The 19,512-nt window shown below is 38.7% G+C and overlaps 2 protein-coding genes across 2 annotated transcripts in view; one reads left to right on the plus strand and one right to left on the minus strand.

The window, feature by feature from the left end:
* Window positions 1–9,374, plus strand: part of il6st (interleukin 6 cytokine family signal transduce) — a 21,145-nt gene extending 11,771 nt beyond the window's left edge. Inside the window, exons 3-14 of the mRNA XM_040048652.1 lie at window positions 4–80; window positions 223–374; window positions 893–1,055; window positions 1,385–1,464; window positions 4,049–4,307; window positions 4,811–4,978; window positions 5,556–5,657; window positions 5,950–6,096; window positions 6,201–6,341; window positions 6,570–6,666; window positions 7,007–7,088; window positions 8,074–9,374. Of these exons, the coding sequence (XP_039904586.1) occupies window positions 4–80; window positions 223–374; window positions 893–1,055; window positions 1,385–1,464; window positions 4,049–4,307; window positions 4,811–4,978; window positions 5,556–5,657; window positions 5,950–6,096; window positions 6,201–6,341; window positions 6,570–6,666; window positions 7,007–7,088; window positions 8,074–8,688 (2,083 nt within the window). The 3' untranslated portion in view covers window positions 8,689–9,374. The remainder of the gene's footprint in view (window positions 1–3; window positions 81–222; window positions 375–892; window positions 1,056–1,384; window positions 1,465–4,048; window positions 4,308–4,810; window positions 4,979–5,555; window positions 5,658–5,949; window positions 6,097–6,200; window positions 6,342–6,569; window positions 6,667–7,006; window positions 7,089–8,073) is intronic.
* A 147-nt stretch (window positions 9,375–9,521) lies between these two features.
* On the minus strand, window positions 9,522–16,454 carry LOC120744338 (interleukin-6 receptor subunit beta-like). The gene is made up of 6 exons (XM_040048653.1): window positions 16,350–16,454; window positions 15,753–15,827; window positions 12,490–12,789; window positions 11,513–11,660; window positions 10,952–11,032; window positions 9,522–9,540 (listed from the first exon to the last, which is right to left on the minus strand). The coding sequence occupies exons 2-6, from the start codon at window positions 15,814–15,816 to the stop codon at window positions 9,522–9,524; spliced, it is 612 nt and encodes a 203-aa protein (XP_039904587.1). The 5' UTR covers window positions 15,817–15,827; window positions 16,350–16,454.
* Between the last annotated feature and the right edge of the window lie 3,058 nt (window positions 16,455–19,512).

Raw genomic sequence — 19,512 nt, forward strand, 5'->3', positions numbered from 1 at the left:
TAGGAGAGATTGGGTGGTGGCACAAAATGAACTTGGAAAAGAAGAGTCTGAACATCTGATAAAGCTTGCTAATTGCTTTGGTAAGTAAATAGTATATTTGATTATTATGTTTAACATATTTGCATGTTCTGAGCCAGTAGTCTAAAACGTATATTCAGATTAAGTGATGTTGATTGTCTTGAATTCTTTGTGTGTGTGTGTGTGTGTGTGTGTGTGTCACAGTAAAAACAAAGCCTCCATCCGTCGTAGTCATTTCAGAGGCAGTTTTTCCCACCTCCCTTGTGATGAACTGGACTTCTTCTATTAATAAACGTTATCTGGAAACGATATATGAAATTAGATTCTGCCCGTTGGGATCTCAAAAGTGGATTTATGTAAGTATGTTTGTATACCCTTCCATCAAAAATTGCCATTGTAAAAGACAATATTACCATATTTCTAAAAGATTCAAACTATTGTGTAAACCTGTAAATCAGTTAAGATTCCAGTGTTGTGTTATGTATTAATGAACAAATCTGCAGTAATTGTATTACTGACAATTTTAAGAAAATCAGATTTAGTTTCATGACATGTTGAATCTGTTCTCCACAAAGCTCTTGAGAGTGATTGAGAATGAAGGTTTACTTTAGCACAGTAATATGTTTTTTTGTGTTCTACACAACCTTCTACAGTGTCCCTGTACAGTGTGTACACCATTTTATCTTTGTAGCACTTGCTCATTGTGCTCAAATGGTAACACAGTGGCTCTGTGGTTAGTACTGTTGCCTCAAAGCAAGAGGGTCCTGTATTTGCTGAAGTCTTAGAGTCTTAATATTTTAAATGTGATTCTTCTCAGACTGGTACATATTATCTCTTGTTTTATTTTTAAGTGACATATGGTTTATGTTTTTAGGTACCTCTGGCAGACACTTCGAGGTATATACAGTCCTTTAGACTCCAGGACCTGCAACCAGACACAGTTTATGTCACTCAGGTACGGTGCAAATATAATAATAATAACTGTGGTTACTGGAGTGACTGGAGTAGCAACGTTACCAAGAGAACACCAGAGGATTGTGAGTATTATGAATTCCAGTTCGGACTAGTTTCAGTAAAAGCATTTCATCAAATGGAATATTTTGCTACAGACAATTAGCACAGTTATGATTAATAAATTGTTCACTTAATACTATGTTATACATGATGAATAAACTATTCAGACTCTGAAGTCCTCAAGAGCTTTTTGTATCCAAAAGCATAAAGATTGAAAATAAAAACCTCTGGCAGTGAGAAGATTTACTGAACCTGTGAAACTGCATACATTGTCCACCCATGTGTTTACGTGTCCTTTTGTCCTTTTGATAAACTAAAAGATTTAATATTCTGTTCTTTTTCTTTTACCTAGTACCAAAAAGTAAACCAGATGTATGGATAATCACGTCGGAGGAAGGCCTAAATAAACGACAAATTGAGTTCATTTGTAAGGTAAATTTCCATCACATACAATTTAACATTTAAAAACAGTTTTATCTATCAATACTCCTGTTGTCATAAGCACAAAGCATTAGAATTTATTTGAAATGAAAGGTTTAACATAAACGATAGACATTCTACAGATAGACCAAAACATTTAGATACATTTTTAACTGAACTGAACCAGTTAAAAAAACAAACAAAAGGAACTATTGCTGCCAACCCTAACTCACCACAGCCAACATGTTAGAACAGACTGTCATAGACTATTTTCATAGTCTTCAGTATAGTTAATTATAGTTAAAATATTTTATTCATTATAGCAAGCAGTTTGATGAATGGCTAGATCAATAAAATTTTAACAGAATAGAATGAATGAGTTGGACAGATTGCGATATAGTCCTGGATATAGTTAATGGTTTGAATAACAGATTTAAAAATTGGAATATGAGAGGTCATTTAATAATATTTGTTCTTTTCTTTCAGACACACTAAAGATTTCCTTAATTTTTATGTATAGCCTTATTCGGATAATATAACAATCCAGTTTAAAAATCATCTTATTTTATTGTCACACCAAGTTGTAGATTTGCACTTTGCACCAATCAGCTAGTTGTTGTAATTGCATATGTTTGCTTTTCAAATATATGCTACTAACAGGCAAGTTACAGTGGGGCAAAAAAGTATTTAGTCAGCCACCGATTGTGCAAGTTCCCCCACTTAAAATGATGACAGAGGTCAGTAATTTGCACCAGAGGTACACTTCAACTGTGAGAGACAGAATGTGAAAAAAAAATCCATGAATTCACATGGTAGGATTTGTAAAGAATTTATTCGTAAATTAGGGTGGAAAATAAGTATTTGGTCACCTCAAACAAGGAAAATCTCTGGCTCTCACAGACCTGTAACGTCTTCTGTAAGAAGCTTTTCTGTCCCCCACTCGTTACCTGTATGAATGGCACCTGTTTGAACTCGTCATCTGTATAAAAGACACCTGTCCACAGCCTCAAACAGTCAGACTCCAAACTCCGCCATGGCCAAGACCAAAGAGCTTTCGAAGGACACCAGGAAAAGTATTGTAGACCTGCACCAGACTGGGAAGAGTGAATCTACAATAGGCAAGCAGCTTGGTGTGAAAAAATCAACTGTGGGAGCAATCATCAGAAAATGGAAGACATACAAGACCACTGATAATCTCCCTCGATCTGGGGCTCCACGCAAGATCTCATCCCGTGGGGTCAAAATGATCATGAGAACGGTGAGCAAAGATCCCAGAACCACACGGGGGGACCTGGTGAATGACCTGCAGAGAGCTGGGACCAAAGTAACAAAGGTCACCATCAGTAACACACTACAACGGCAGGGAATCAAATCCCGCAGTGCCAGACGTGTTCCGCTGCTGAAGCCAGTGCATGTCCAGGCCCGTCTGAAGTTTGCCAGAGAGCACATGGATGATACAGCAGAGGATTGGGAGAATGTCATGTGGTCAGATGAAACCAAAGTAGAACTTTTTGGTATAAACTCAACTCGTCGTGTTTGGAGGAAGAAGAATACTGAGTTGCATCCCAAGAACACCATACCTACTGTGAAGCATGGGGGTGGAAACATCATGCTATGGGGCTGTTTTTCTGCCAAGGGGACAGGACGACTGATCCGTGTTAAGGACAGAATGAATGGGGCCATGTATCGTGAGATTTTGAGCCAAAACCTCCTTCCATCAGTGAGAACTTTGAAGATGAAACGAGGCTGGGTCTTCCAACATGACAATGATCCAAAACACACCACCCGGGCAACAAAGGAGTGGCTCCGTAAGAAGCATTTGAAAGTCCTGGAGTGGCCTAGCCAGTCTCCAGACCTCAACCCCATAGAAAATCTGTGGCGGGAGTTGAAAGTCCGTGTTGCTCGGCGACAGCCCCAAAACATCACTGCTCTCGAGAAGATCTGCATGGAGGAATGGGCCAAAATACCAGCTACTGTGTGTGCAAACCTGGTAAAGACCTATAGTAAACGTTTGACCTCTGTTATTGCCAACAAAGGTTATGTTACAAAGTATTGAGTTGTATTTTTGTTATTGACCAAATACTTATTTTCCACCCTGATTTACGAATAAATTCTTTACAAATCCTACCATGTGAATTCATGGATTTTTTTTTCACATTCTGTCTCTCACAGTTGAAGTGTACCTCTGGTGCAAATTACTGACCTCTGTCATCATTTTAGGTGGGGGAACTTGCACAATCGGTGGCTGACTAAATACTTTTTTGCCCCACTGTACATATTGTAACATCAACAGTGTTAACATAGTTAAAGGGTGTTTCTCTCATCTCTTGTTTAGTTTTTAAGGCATAATTTGATATTTGTGGCTATACCAACATTTTGGCAAGTAACTAATATCAGCCAATATATTGGCCCCACAGATTTATCTGTCGGGCTCTATTGAACACACTGTTCAGTGTGATAAATAACATAAATAATTTTGTTTCATAGACACACTGGCATTTTGGTTTTTTTTAGCATTTATCCTAGCAGTCATGTTGGTTGTTTTTGTGTAATAATGAGAACTATCTGCATACTGTCTGCAACTTTGCTCATCCAGGATCCCGAGTTTTCCAATGGGAGGATAAGAAGATTCAACATAACGATTGAGAAACAAAAGGATGGTATCAGGAATGGAACTTGGGAGATTATTCCAGTGAACAGAAGTCTGACAGATGGCAGCTCAAGTAAAAAACAGATCACTCCACTAAAAACGATTACCTTGGATGATGAGGAGTCTGTGACCGTGTATGTCACAGCCATAAATTCTGTGGGGGCATCTCCTCAGGCAAAGTTGATCATTTCCCGCAAAACATCGGGTAAGTGTCCATGTTGACCTTGAATTTACAGGCGTGACATTTAGACACAACTGTGACATATAATCTAAAGCAGTCCAGATAATATTTTCGGCATAAAATCACACACACAAATTAGAATGTTCTTGATTAATAAGTAACAGTAACAGAGACGTACGATGGTATCCAAAGGGACCCAGCAGCAACCATGAACCAGGATGCCATGTGGTTTATGATCATAATTTTTAACTCTCAGCTGTTTGCGAAGCCCCAGGTATAAAACTGCAGTTAATAGAATCAGTATAGTGGTGTGAGTAATGTATGATTATATGCCTAGTATACACATAGTAGATAATTTCAGAACTTTAACTCAAAGTTCTTAGCAGGTTTTAACTCGAGGTCAGATGGGTTTTATAATTTACTAAATGTAGTTTATTCACTAAGTCTGGTCCAAATCAAGACCCAATGTATGACAAATTGGGCTATGGTTATATTTGTTATTTCATGTGTGTGTGTGTCTGTTACAGAACCTCCTGCAGTGGAAAAAACGGAGGTACAGTCCCATAAAGGTCAGCTGTTTCTTTCATGGAAACCCCCTAACAGAACAGTGTCTGAGTATGTGGTGGAATGGGTCAGTGATGGTGAGAGAAACTGGCAGAGGGAAAATGGAAAAACAAACTACACTGCAATTAAAGGTATTTTTTCTTTTTTTCTGAGGGTTTAGGAAACAAAAAGTTGTTGTACAACCCTCTTGAAGAGATATGGAATAACCACGTTTGGAGAATGTTCATTTAGTTGTGTAAAGGCATATGGCACCCATCATAAAATCTCTCTCGTGTCATGGCTGTTGTTGAAGCTGTTGTTTAGTTTGAGCTGTCATAAAGAGGAGCCTGACTGTACTGTGCAGATGACACTTTAGGTAGATCTTTTTAAAAAGCGATAAAAAGGTAGAGTCAAAAAGGTAGTCTCTGATTTCATTGTTTAATGATAATGATATGGCGTTATAAAGAGTCAAGTTTCTTATTGGTAAGCAATATGTCATAGTGACTTTAATACAACCTTGTTAAAGCAAGAAAGTATTCTCTTGTAACAAGGAATTAATATATTTTGCATACACTGCAGTGGATCTTAAAGCAAAACCTTTAAGTTAACTTTTACTATGGCTGCTAATACTAATAGCTTCTGTTGCTTTACTCTACTGCATGTTGTATAAGATTGCTATTAATTAAAGAGTGCTTTTTCCCCCTTTTTTAACCTTGATGTCAAATCTAGGGGACCTTGAGCAATTTGTTCAATACAGAATATCAGTGTACCCTATATATGTCAAACTGGTTGGGAAGCCAGTCCTTGAACGAGCCTATTTTGAACAAGGAGGTAAGAGACATACTTTTCAATTAATCAATAGTAAACCATTGTCTTTTGAATTGTTGTGGATATTATAATTTGAATAATGCTGTTAATCTCGTTAACAGCGTTAATCTCGTAAAATTGATGTTAACGCCATAACCGTTATAATGTCATTTTAACGAGATTGTATAGAATGCATTTGATGATTCTATGCAAAATTTTTATATTAATCATTTGACAAGTTATATATTGTCTATCAGTTATTTCCACAGAGATGTTCTTAAAGTCAGTTTGTTGTTATTTTTATTTTTTTGTACAGTTCCATCACAAGGCCCTATTGTCAACCTGAGTGGTGACCCAGGATGTTACACAGCCAAGCTGGAGTGGGATGAGATTCCTCTGATAAAACGACGCGGCTTCATCACAAACTACACAATATACTATCGAAGTGGGACTGAAACTCGTGGTATCTACTGGTTCCATGTTGTGCTGAACTGTTAGTTTAGCTTTTTAAAATGAAAACACTCAATTGCCAGGCTAACCTTTGATTTCTGTTGTTCTTTCTTGCAGGCATAACTGTGCCAGCTAACACCACCTCATACACTTTGACATCATTATCACGCAACACAAAGTATGACATTTGGATAAAGGCTTCAACTATCAGAGGCTCAGTCAATGGCTCTAACCACTCGTTCACTACTCTGAAATATGGTCAGTACATGATCCAACTAGTTGAGAAATGTCACAAAGTCAGTTTTACATTTTCCAAAGTGTCTGTGTAGGGTCTCAGTCAATCGAGGTGTTGTAATCTTGAGAGACTGAAAAGAAGGCTACTGGAGCGTCTTGGATGAGAGGCTAATTGAAGTTTAGATTTTTACCATCGGTTTTTGAATTGCTGTTAACCCTTTGTCTTATCTATATATCTTTTTCACCTCACAGCACCAGGAGAAATTGAAGGCATTGTGGTAGGAGTGAGCCTTGGGTTTCTGTTTGTTGTTCTCATGACCATGCTGCTCTGTTTCTGCAAAAAAGATGTGTAAGTTACCCTTAAATATCTCTTGGGATGTTTACCGCCTCTCAGTGAATGGCTGTAAACTGAACACGTACATCTAGGGTTTCCATTTACTCTTTGTTGCATCTTACCTTTTCCAAGACTGCAGGCATTTTAACGTGCCTTTGGGTGTACAGCACTTTACTCATTGGATGAGGCACATAATACTAGTTTATTTTGAGCATACCAATCTTAAAAATTTTAAACATTCATTACTTCATACACAATATTCATCATAATAGCTCCACTGAAACTGTGATTTCAATATTTTTGGAGTTATTGTATTTTTCTATATAAGTATGTTTTGTTTTTTTCTTTTCTACAGGATCAAGGACAACTTTTGGCCTCAGATTCCAAATCCCGGAGATAGCACCATTGGAAACTGGTCTCCAGATTATCCTTTGAAAGTAAGAGTTTCACATTAGTGCATAGGTGTCAAACTCTGGCCCGCGGGCCAAATGTAATTAGGCTGCGGGCCAAATTTGGCGAAGCAATACCAAATTACTATTAGAGCTGGCCTACTGGTATTATACAGCTAATATATATATTGTTTAGTATTAAGCTTTGTTTGTTCCATATTCAGTTTTTCAGCAAAACGTGTTTGAGTCCATAAGAAAAGATTCATTCTTATATCTGGAGGAATAAATGTCTTTCAATAAATATTAACGTTAGCCCGCGACTTTGTTCCAGTTTTGAATTTTGACCCACTGTGTATTTGAGTTTGACACCCCTGCATTAGTGTGTCAGCATGACCAGAATAATGGTAATAAAAAAAATATTAAACCACCAGGACATAGCACAAATGATTGCTTGCATAAAGCAGATTGCTCATTCTCAACCCCTTTTTGTCATCACTGCATAGACATTTCTGTTAGCTAATGACACTTGCCTCATACAACAAGGTCAGAGTACTGAGTGAAGAACTGTCTTCCATGTTTCGTGTCATGCATAAAACGTCAGCTGAAAGCATTGCATGTACAGCTTTCAAAGAGGTCCAGTGACTAAAAGAATTACCCTATTAATATTGTGTCCTAATTTACAAATCCCTTTCATAGGAGAGGAAGCACAGAGGTGTCAAACTAACAAGCTTTTTTTTTTTTAATTGAAACATTTTTGTCTCTATTGGATAGTGGAGCAGTGCAGATAGAGAAGAAAGTGGTGAGGGAGGGGGAAGACTTGCAGCAAAGGGCCACGGTTTGAACTCGAAACTGGGCTGTACTTTGGCCAAGTGGCATGTGGATGCCTGCTGAAGCACTGAGTTACAGTGGCACGGCAAAATTAGGCTTTAAAACTGACTAATATGTCTAATATGTCTTTATCTGTAGATAGCTTAATACTGTCCCGTTTCGTATTTAGTCAGATGCATTTCTCTTTTGCTTTCTTTTTCTACAGGCAGAGGCACCAAGAGAGAACTGTCTATCTGGCATCAGTGTGCTTAATGTGGATGTTTGTGATGCAAAGTGTGTATTTGAGGAGGACAAGGCAAGTCTGCCTCTGAAAAAGGACAAGTATCTGTCTGAGGAGCACAGCAGTGGAATCGGTGGCTCCTCCTGCATGTCCTCACCTCGACAGAGTGTGTCTGACAGTGATGAGGGTGGTGATATGGCTGACACCACGGCCAGCACTATTCAGTACTCCTCTGTAGTCGCCTCCAGTGGTTACAAGGGCCAGAACCCAAGCTCTCTGCCCCAGCAGTCCATTTTTTCACGGTCTGAGTCCACACAGCCACTGCTGGACTGTGAAGAGAACCATGACACCATGGTGCAGGAGGGCAGCAGACAGTGTTTCCTGAGACAGCCCTGCTTTACTCACAATGCAGGGAATGAAAATGCCACCGACAGTAATGACTTCAACCCGTTGAAGATGGAGCAGCAAGAGGTGCTGGACTTCTGTCCCCTGGAAGAAGACACTGAACACACAGCACCTGCAGATTGCCAATCTGATGACTGGATACCAGCACCGGTCTCCAGCTACATGCCTCAGCTGGGTGGCTACAGGCCACAGTAAGAACTCAGATGGCTCGTCTGATACATGCATCACCTACATATGTGGTCTTGTGCCTTTGTTAGTCCTGGGTGTTTATTTAAAGCATTGAACAAATCCCAGTATATCTTTTGCACTTAATCAAATGTAAATAGTCCCATTATATTACACTGTAAAGAGTAATGTGAATTAGAGCTTGCGGTTGTCGTTTGCACGCTTTACTCTCACAAGGAAAAATTACATAGCCAGTTCTTTGTAAATAAAACAACATCTTCAACATAATGACGAAATACAATTTTATACTAACGTAAACTGCTAATGGCATGCCAGACTGCTCAGTGCAGCCTAACGTCCTTAATCTCACTTGAATTTTAATTTTTAAGTGACAGTTTATAGCTGAATGTAAAGTCTTATGTTTTTATTGCATTTATTAAAGGCACCATGAAGCTCTTAAAATGTTGAAACTGTTGTTTTTCAGTTTTCCTAATGTTAATTCCAGATGTTGTTGGAAGATGTGTTTTCTCACCTCAGGCTGTGTCAAAGCAAGCATTATATCTTAATTTGTTGTATCACAATGTTAAAACAATTTGGAATACAGTGTGGTCATAAACAGCATTGCTTCAGCTCTGATCAATCACTGCTGATTGTATTTCTTTTTCAAATGACACCATGCTAAAGCTTAACAATAAAACATGAAGGGAAGTCAGTAAGCTTCGTTTTTTTTAATTTTTGCTAGACATTCTAATGAACTGCTTTGAGTCACATGTAAGTGACCTGGGAGATGCCTAATTGCTTGCTTATGGGGTACATTCTGAGATGAAGGAAACTGGATTCTCTCTTCCAGAGTTTCTTGCTGACTACTTCCCTCCTGCTGCACTGGAAGTAGAACATTGACAGCATATAGTGGAGCCAGTAATCTAACTTTACATTTATATCTACATTTTATAAATGTTGGAAGTCCCAGTGAGACAAGTTTGTGGACACCAGGACACTTCCTAATATGAGTGATCATCCTAGAAGGACCTTAGTCAGGGAGGTGACTAAAAACCTAATGGGCACTCTGACAGAATTTCAGCATTGCTCTGTGGAGCGAGGAGAACCTTTCATTAACTATTTCTGCAGCACTCCAATAATCAGGTGTATATGGTAATAAATGGTATATGCAGTGTTGGTCAAGTTACTTGAAAAAAGTAATCAGTAACTAATTACTGATTACTTCCCCAAAAAAGCAATCCAGTTTACTGATTACTTATTTTAGTAATTAATTACTTAGTTACTTTTTAAAAACACGATTTACAACCTGAATAGGTGATAAAGCGATAGGTCTTTCAGCCCAATTCTACTTTTTCTGTGTAATCCATCATACAAAATGTAATCAAATGGCAAAGTCTCTTTTTTAAACTTGTTTTATCAGTTTTAATCTTTTAACTTTACAGGGAGTGCAGAATTATTCGGCAAATGAGTATTTTGTCCACATCATCCTCTTCATGCATGTTGTCTTACTCCAAGCTGTATAGGCTCGAAAGCCTACTACCAATTAAGCATATTAGGTGATGTGCATCTCTGTAATGAGAAGGGGTGTGGTCTAATGACATCAACACCCTATATCAGGTGTGCATAATTATTAGGCAACGTCCTTTCCTTTGGCAAAATGGGTCAAAAGAAGGACAGGCTCAGAAAAGTCAAAAATAGTGAGATATCTTGCAGAGGGATGCAGCAGTCTCAAAATTGCAAAGCTTCTGAAGCGTGATCATCGAACAATCAAGCGTTTCATTCAAAATAGTCAACAGGGTCGCAAGAAGCGTGTGGAAAAACCAAGGCGCAAAATAACTGCCCATGAACTGAGAAAAGTCAAGCGTGCAGCTGCCAAGATGCCACTTGCCACCAGTTTGGCCATATTTCAGAGCTGCAACATCACTGGAGTGCCCAAAAGCACAAGGTGTGCAATACTCAGAGACATGGCCAAGGTAAGAAAGGCTGAAAGACGACCAGTGTTGGGGAGTAACGGAATACATGTACCGCCGTTACGTATTTAGAATACAAAATATGAGTAACTGTATTCCGTTACAGTTACTGTTTAAAAAGGTGGTATTCAGAATACAGTTACTTTGTTGAAATAAATGGAATACACTGGGGTACTTTCCTGTTTCATATTGTCGCGGGTCAGGACTGTTTGGGTTTTGTTTGACAGCTACGTTCTTTTGTTCCAGGCGGCAGCGTTACGGTTGCCATGGTTACAGGGCGACGCTCTCTCTCTCTGCGACTGTGTGTTTCCTGGGTGAGAGACGGTTCCATATGAGGAAAGAGATTCAGATCCACTGTGGTATTGTTTACTGGCCCTAATATTGATGCAGTATAAATTTTATCACTAAAAAAAGAAGTAGAAGACAATTTACTTGACAGTAAAACCTACACAAAGCTAGACAACTGGTATTCATTACTAGTTTAAAAAGTCACATTACATTTAGGTGGCATAATGGTGCAAAGATTTGCACAATCAGGGTATGCATGGTCTCTTTGCCCCTGCATGGGTTCTCTCGAGGTACTCTAGCTTCCTCCCACAGTCCAAACACATGCATGTTAGATTAAGTGGTCAGGATAAATTACCCCCTATGTGTCAAGGTGCCCATGTTTCGTGTGTTCATATTTGATTGTGGCCGTGTGGCTATACGACTTGACACTGACAGACATTACATGTTTAAATTGTCCATACCAGGAACATAAAAATGTAATAAAACACTACTGTGATGAGCTGGCTTTAACATACAGCTTGACTTAGTTTCACCATAATGAATGAAAAACAGAATTGTAAACAAAAAAAGTAATGATTCATGAAGCATGTACTCACCCTGTTTGTCTAATAAACAGTGTATAATTTGTAGGGACAGCTTCCGTTTGATGTCCTACTGCTTCCCACTGACATTTGATGTTTGATGAGATAATGTCGCTCTCCTGAACTGCTATACAGGACAGATTCTTTGGCTTCTCCGGGCGATCTGATATTTAAACAAAACAAAAACTAAACTCACAAAGTTCATCTCTGCATGCCACAAAATTACAATTTTCAGTGCATTTTTTCTGTATCATTATCAGGTGGTTTATATATATATTAAATTTAAATTCAGCTTACAAATGAGGACAAAATAATTACCCCTTTATGAAATTCAAAGTTTCTATCAAAGTTTTGCTGTGTGCTTTTTAACAGAGAAAGGGATTTTCAACATAGTATTTCTTAACAGACTAGTTTTATTTAGAAAATAGCATTAAGTATTTATATTAGCCCACAATAAGAAGTATTTCACCCCCCAAAAATAAATAAATACTGGCAACGGCCAGTGGTACCCTTCAGCCTCCAGATACATCTATGGTATCAACGTTTCTCCCATTTTAAACACTACAGCCAGATGAAGATTTTTGGCATTTCCTTGCCTGTATGATTCAACATACATCAAGACAACACTACAGGCTGTTTTCTCCAAAAAATGATACACAATTGACTAATAGCATCAGGGTTAATCATTTTAACCCTGGTATTAGTTTGTCTTAACTAATTTTGTTTCTATGTGCAAAGTAAAATAATATAGATATCCAAACTAAAACCAAGATATTTGGAAAAGCTGTGTTTCACAGCACTTGGAAAATACTTGAATACTTGAAAATTTAATTTTCATAGGGGGGCTAATAATTCTGTCATCATATACTATTGCTTGGAAACACAGAAAGGAAAACAAACTACTGTTATCACAACCGATCGAAAAAAAGAGTTATAGCTGCATTTGGGTAAAAACAGCAATAGATTTTCAAGTTATGACAATAAGAACTTACAGCCTTTCCTCAGCCAAATCCCATGAGTAAATTTGCCCCTGTTTAGGACAACATAGTGTGACTCTGTCTTGCAGCTGCAAAATAACCATTCAGACTTTTCACTTCTGATGGTGACAGTGACATTAAGTGCTGAACTGTTGATCTTGATGTAATGTTCTTTGGGTATAATTTCAGAAAGCTTCCAGTAGAGATCATCTGCTGTGACTTCAGTTGTGTTGTTGATCATGCAGGTAGCTGTGAAGTTAGACCCAATCTGAACCACTGGAGACTGTGGGGCTATCACCAAATGATAGTTGTCTTCTGAAGGTCAAAACAAAAAACCAAACACACACAAAAAAAAGTAAACCCACATGCAGAGTAAAACTCAGAAAAATATAGCTGATGAGCACTGTGCTTGTGTCAGCAACAAGATTATTAATACATTTCTGTGAGTCTGAGCCATCAAATTACCCACAGTTCCTGTCACAAGTCTAAGCAATACAACCACAATAGGAACATCTGCTGCTAAGTGTGATGAGACGTGACCACATTCCTCTTTTTAATGCAACATTAAACGCCGCCTGTCACGGCAACATGGACACACATGGTGTCCATGGTTATACCAAGTCAGAAAAATAATCATCTTTTACACTAGTTACAGTACAGCACAATGTCTTTACAGTCATTTCAGTCATTACATAATTAACATTGCAGTTACAATTTCCCAACTTTTGGGATATATAAGGTTGAGGTGGAGGTGGGCATAGCTAAAACGTTGTGCTCATCATGCTGGCTTGTAACTAGCTTCCCTGAAACAGAGAAAGCTGGAGGGATTCCGATGGCCCCCAAACATCTGTACATATGAAGTACAAAATTATTTAACCTTTACCATAAATGCTTATTTTTTTGCGCATCATTCACGCTTACGTTTGAAATCATCAAACAAACTGTATTTTAAAGAAAAAAAACCCAGGTAAATACAAAATTGATTTTGTAAATTATTTGAATTATAAAGGAAATAAAGATATCAAAACCAACATGGTCCTATGTGAAAAGGTAATTGCCTACGAACCTAATAGCTACCTGTGCCACCATTGGGAGCAAGAACTTCAATATAATGTTTGCAATATCTCAGTTCTTGATAAATTATGAATTAACTGTGATTAATCATATGTTTCAGAAAGCTGAGTTTAATTTCGGGGGTCACACCCAGATCGATAAAAACCAACAAAAATAGAACTTGTTTGACAGAGCGAGGTAGGCTAAAAGATCTCAAAACAAAGCAAAAATGTCAGAAATCAGGAAGGGTGCATATACATTCTCAGAGAATTGTAATTCTTTAGGTAGTGAAGCTAGTCTTCCCTAATCATTTGGGAAGCATTAGCTGCCAAATCTGCTGCCAGTTTACAAAGACAATAGGAAGAGCTTTAACCACACAATCACTTCATTTCAAAGGTAGAGATGGAGTAAGAAACCATCAATTTTCTTCTGTAAAGAATAACATACAGAAACTGAGCAGAAAAACAATGATATGACAGACAAAATTGACACCAACAAACACAACGGACACAAGGCTGGAGAAAAACAACAGACAAAAAAGAAACATCTCTTTTGAGGTGTCATCACAGACAGCCATGTGTCTGTAGTAGGTAGCAAACTATCATTAATTTCTTCATGCAAAAATAAATAAACAAATAAACCGACTGATCAAGATTTTTTTTACTAATTAATTTTAGGTCCTGTTAGGTCTCAAACTGCTCTTCTGTCTATCTCTCCTTTCCATATGCTGCTCCCCATCTTACCTGAGCTTGTCTGTTTCAATATCAACTGCATGTGCTTTTTCTCACTTGTCCTTACTAACCATATGTAATAAAAAAAAATTAGTAAAACTGTATATATGTGTTGTATTTTCAACTTTAACTTTTTAATTAGAATTCTCTGTCCAGAGGCCTGCTCTTTTTTTTCTTTAAATCACCTCAATTCTTCAATTTTGAAAAGTACAGTTTATCTCAGCCTTCACAAAAAAAGCCTGCAGAGGTAAAGTTAAAACAAAACACTTCATTTGCATTTTGAACTGGTACACAATGTCAATGACAAAACAGTTTCCACTCTCACATTAGTTGGATAGAACCAGTGTCTGGATGACTAATTAGATAATTCATTCAAATAAAGCCAGTGTTACATGTAGCACAACTGCTCAGAACTGATTCTGAGTCTATTTTTTGTATGATTTGGCTTGCCTCAGCCTTTCTGTCCTGTTTCCCTCCTTAAATGTGGCTTATTGACTGAGACCATTACTGATGAGGTTTCAGCAAATAGTAGATTGATCACCTGATCAGGTCTTTGCTGGATTTTGTTTCTTCTATTTTTAAGGAAATAATCTTCAAACACTCTTCAATTACTGTAGATAGTGTTTTAGGACTGTCACTTCTTTTGTCCTCCACTGTCCACCAACCTGGCAACTTAAAATAGGCTCTTTGCTAAGTTGTCTGTTATGTGTAGACAACACTAAGTTAGGTGCCTTTTTATGTTTGAATGATTTAGTGTTAAGGGTCTTAACAAAGAAAAAAAACCAACCTTCTTATGATAATGGCCAGGAACAAAGACTGGACTGAAAATGAAAGTGAAATGAGTGGGGGGAAAAGCAGCCAGTGCTTAGGGAAAACTGTGAAAGACCATCAGAAAGCCAGGGGAACTAATGCTTAAAGATATGTCAATAAAATGAGTACAAAATCTGGTTCTCTAGAACCACAATATAAAGAAATAAGCAATGAATCAAGATTATTCGCTCTATCACCGCCACAAAACACACATGCTAGGACACAAGGAATCAGATGAGAAAGCTCTATTTTGTGCATCATCTTTGCAGCACTAAAGAAAGGGTTTTATTAGGCAACAACTCCATCACCTCTAAAATAACCCTTTGGTCCACATCTCACACGAAGCTGCATCGCCGTTTTCCCTTTGACAGATAATAATTCTCAAATATGTAATCAGCAATGTTTACTAGTACTTGTATTTATTACTGAGCTGATATCAATTCAGCCAGTATTTTTACTCACAATTGATTGAATTACCTTACCTTGAACGTGGTAAAATATGCTTAAAAAACCTTCTGAAAGTGTGTTATTATACCCACACTGGGGCAGCAGGAAATATGACACTAAAATGTTGTCAAAAACAATCTACATTCTGAGTGTCCATTTTGATTCATTCTTGCGTGTATACTAAAAGATAACACTCCCCAGTGACTAAAGATGAATTGTACTGTTGATGATACTGACCAGCAGCGAGAACAGAAGCCAGCCAAGCTAAAACCCACAGATGGAGCACAGCCGCAGAGACCATGATGACAACGACTATATAGAAAGACAAAAATAAATAAATAACACCAGTTAGGAAAGAATTGTATCTGTTTTGTTTCAAACACACAACTTCGCAGCTTGTTTTAGCATAATCGTATCGTACAGCGTTGAGTTAATTAAACTGAATAATCATTTACTGAGCTTTTCATACGTTTAGTAATAACTGTAATACCACAGTAATAACAGTAATAACTGTGATACTAATAATGTGGCAAAGATACTTAAATTTAGGATTTCATTACGATGCTACGAAACAGCAGCTAGCGTCGATGCTAAAAATTTTGTAGGAACCCATGTCCACGGCAGTCACGTCGCATTAGCCAACGAACTCACATTGTCATTCCTGCTAATTGTAGTGTTTCCACAAAAACAATCAAAAGAAATCGGTCATAACTTACGTAAAAGTTATCCGTTACTGTCCTTGTACCAATGCTGGTTAGCCGCGTAGTATATTTATGTACACCCAGCAATTGTCTAGACAACTTAAACAATTTTTAGATACCATTTCTCGCTCACCGTGCGTCTGGTTCTTGGTATAAGACCACCCACTTCCCGTCAAAGGCAAGCCTGTGTCGCAATAGGTTACGTAGCGGCGCTACTCATTAGCCGATCTCACAACGTCGTGATGGCCCTAAACCATTTCTGCTGTGTGTCTGCCATATTGACTAAGCGTTTTGATATCTGGTGAAGTGCACTCGTGACTAAATGCTGTTTGCTGATTTTACAGACAAACTGTCAATTAAACAACTTTGACGAATCGGAGACTTTTTGCTGTGTGTGTTTGGTGGGTCTTGCGCTCTTATTTCCCGTATGTCTCCGCCTTTCGCCTTCAGAACAAGAATACACAACATCAGGAATCCCTTGGCACTTACTTTAGCTACATGACAAAGCAGCATGATATTCCTGATCCGTTGGAAATTGGAATTAGTCACTCTTTGTTAGACCCTTGTCAAACAACAGGCTTTACATACTGTGCAAGGCATTGATGAGAAGTGTGGGAACAGCACATTAACATGCCTACGGGACAGTTTCTAAAAGGAAGTACACTAATGTAAATAAAAGCAGAAGCTTATAATCATATGTTAAGAGCCTCCTTCTGCTTGCTGCAGAATCATTTACATTTACTTTTAATATTATATGTGCAAATGATACAGTTTTATATGTAGTAAGAAGTTTTCATAGATTTTATCGATAGTTTTAATAAATGATTATTTAGACGATAACTATAGACGAAGCTTTCAAGATATAAAAAAGGATACAAGTCTCTGCTTGCCTTTCTACAAAATCGCTGCAGGGCACTGAAGCTGGTTTTATGATCCCGCAAACTTGGCCGTCCCCGTACACTATTCCGGTCTGACAGAAGCGGAATTTATGGTTAAGCAGGTAACCCATTTGCTGTCCACATCACTCCAGGGAGCTCGACCATAAAAGCAGCTTGATCGTGTGTTGTCTGGGCATTGGCTGGGTCTTTTGTAGTGTTACTTGAAGAGACTGAGAGGGAAAAGATTAGAAATGAGTATCCTCATAATTTTTAGTGCTCAACAGAAGTTTTAAAAAAACAACTTAAATATTTTCCAAATCTCACTAGTGGTTATAAAACGCATTTTATCTGTGGTTTTAATTATAATGCCCCAACAGTGACATTTTCAGGTAAAAGGTGGTCCTGCAGTTTGAGTGGGTGTGGGCAACAGAGAAGGGGGCAATGGTGACTAAGGTTAATGTACTACATTTATTTCATCTTGATATGCCATTGGACAGACAACAAAGAAAACAAACAAAAATCAGACCACGAGAAAAAAAGAGCAATGGGAGAAATTTAAGAAAAAAATTACAATGGATCATTTTGAATATAAAGTTGAAATTAAGAGATTGCAGTTGTTGTTTCAAGACAAACTGTTTCCCCATATGTGTATTTGTGTGTATTTTTGTTCTTGTGGAGTTGTGAAATGTTGAAAAAAAGTAGTTATATTTCAAAGTACAAATCAAATGAAGAGCAAGAGTTCTTGCTCTGCCCATTCTAAAGGATGTCTCAATGTGTATCAGGTGGTGACTTGTGTGTTAATCCCAGAGTGCATTTTTTCTAATTCTTCTTTCAGCTGCTCCCTATAAAGGTCGCCACATCAGCCTCTATCTGCCGCTAACATCCTTTTCTATCACAGCCCTCTAGATGTCCTCCACCCCATTGTCACAGTCTGCCCCGCAGACCGAGTGGAGAGAGAGTGGAGGACCCAGGAGCAGACACAGGCGAGGAGGCAGAACTGAACTTTAAAAAAAAGGCGAGCCTGTATTGTGGGCTGATACAAAGGCATAACAAAGCAGCAGGGACTGTGGCTACCTAAACTAAATCAAATCAAATCAAATCAAATCACTTTTATTGTCACATCACATGTGCAGGTACATTGGTACAGCATATGTGAGTGATTCTTGTGTGCGAGCTTCACAAGCAACAGAGTTGTGCAAAATACAATAATGTAAACAAGCAAAATACAAGAATGGCTACATCTGAAACTAATAAATATACGTACAATATATAATAGTATATGCATTTCTGGATGTGTATACTAAATATTTTTCTACGTGTGTGTGTGTGTGTGTGTGTGTACACATATTTTACAAATTAAATAGAGTAAACAATAAATAAAATATATAAAAATATACAGAGTTGAGACATGTGCAAAACAGTGGCATTACTGTACAGTATGGAGTGCATAATGTTAAAGTTCCAGTAGTGAAGCTGAGGTGTCTATGACGTGTTCAGCAGTCTGATGGCCTGGTGGAAGAAGCTGTCTCTCAGTCTGCTGGTACGGGACCGGATGCTGCAGAACCTCCTTCCTGATGGAAGTAGTCTGAACAGTTTATGGCTGGGGTGACTGGAGTCCTTGATGATCCTCCCCGCTTTCCTCAGGCACCGCTTCCTGTAGATGTCTTGGAGGGAGGGAAGCTCACCTCCAATTATCCGTTCAGAGCACCGCACTACTCGCTGGAGAGCTTTGCAGTTGTAGGCGGTGCTGTTGCCATACCAGGTGGTGATGCATCCAGTGAGGATGCTCTCAATGGCACAGTGATAGAAGGTCCTGAGGATGCGGGGGCTCATGCGGAATCTTTTCAGTCTCCTGAGAAAGAAGAGGCGCTGCTGCGCCTTCTTCACTGTTTTGTTTGTGTGTACTGACCGTGTAAGATCCTCAGCCAGATGTACACCAAGGAACCGGAAGCTGCTCACTCTCTCCACAGCAGCGCCGTTGATGGTGATGGGGGTGTGTACTTCTCTGCACCTCCGGAAGTCCACTATCAACTCCTTTGTCTTTGCGACGTTGAGGGTGAGATGGTTGTCTTGACACCAGTGGGTCAGGGCGCTGACCTCCTCCCTATAAGCCGTCTCATCACCATTGGTGATAAGACCCACCACTGTAGTGTCGTCCGCAAACTTCACAATGATGTTGGAGTTGTTAGTGGCTGTGCAGTCGTAGGTGTAGAGTGAGTATAGGAGAGGGCTCAGTATACACCCCTGTGGAGCACCAGTGTTCAGTGTGATGGGGGATGAGGTGATGCTGCCCAGTCTGACCACTTGGCGTCTGTCAGACAGGAAGCTAAGGATCCAGCTGCAGAGGGAGCTGCTCAGTCCTAGATCCTGCAGTTTCCTGTCCAGCTTTGAGGGAACGATGGTATTGAATGCTGAGCT

The sequence above is a fragment of the Simochromis diagramma genome, unplaced genomic scaffold (assembly GCF_900408965.1).
Source record: "Simochromis diagramma unplaced genomic scaffold, fSimDia1.1 OVJJ01000683.1, whole genome shotgun sequence".
In the NCBI taxonomy this organism is placed as follows: domain Eukaryota; kingdom Metazoa; phylum Chordata; class Actinopteri; order Cichliformes; family Cichlidae; genus Simochromis; species Simochromis diagramma.

What these genes read in the sequence shown, in the direction of transcription:
- LOC120744338 (XM_040048653.1), bottom strand. Translation starts at nt 15,816, where the DNA reads ATGGTCTCTGCGGCTGTGCTCCATCTGTGGGTTTTAGCTTGGCTGGCT. An exon ending in GGCTTCTGTTCTCGCTGCTG is followed by an intron (nt 12,790 to 15,752) that starts GTCAGTATCATC and finishes TTTGACCTTCAG; the next exon opens with AAGACAACTATCATTTGGTG. An exon ending in GATTTGGCTGAGGAAAGGCT is followed by an intron (nt 11,661 to 12,489) that starts GTAAGTTCTTAT and finishes TTTAAATATCAG; the next exon opens with ATCGCCCGGAGAAGCCAAAG.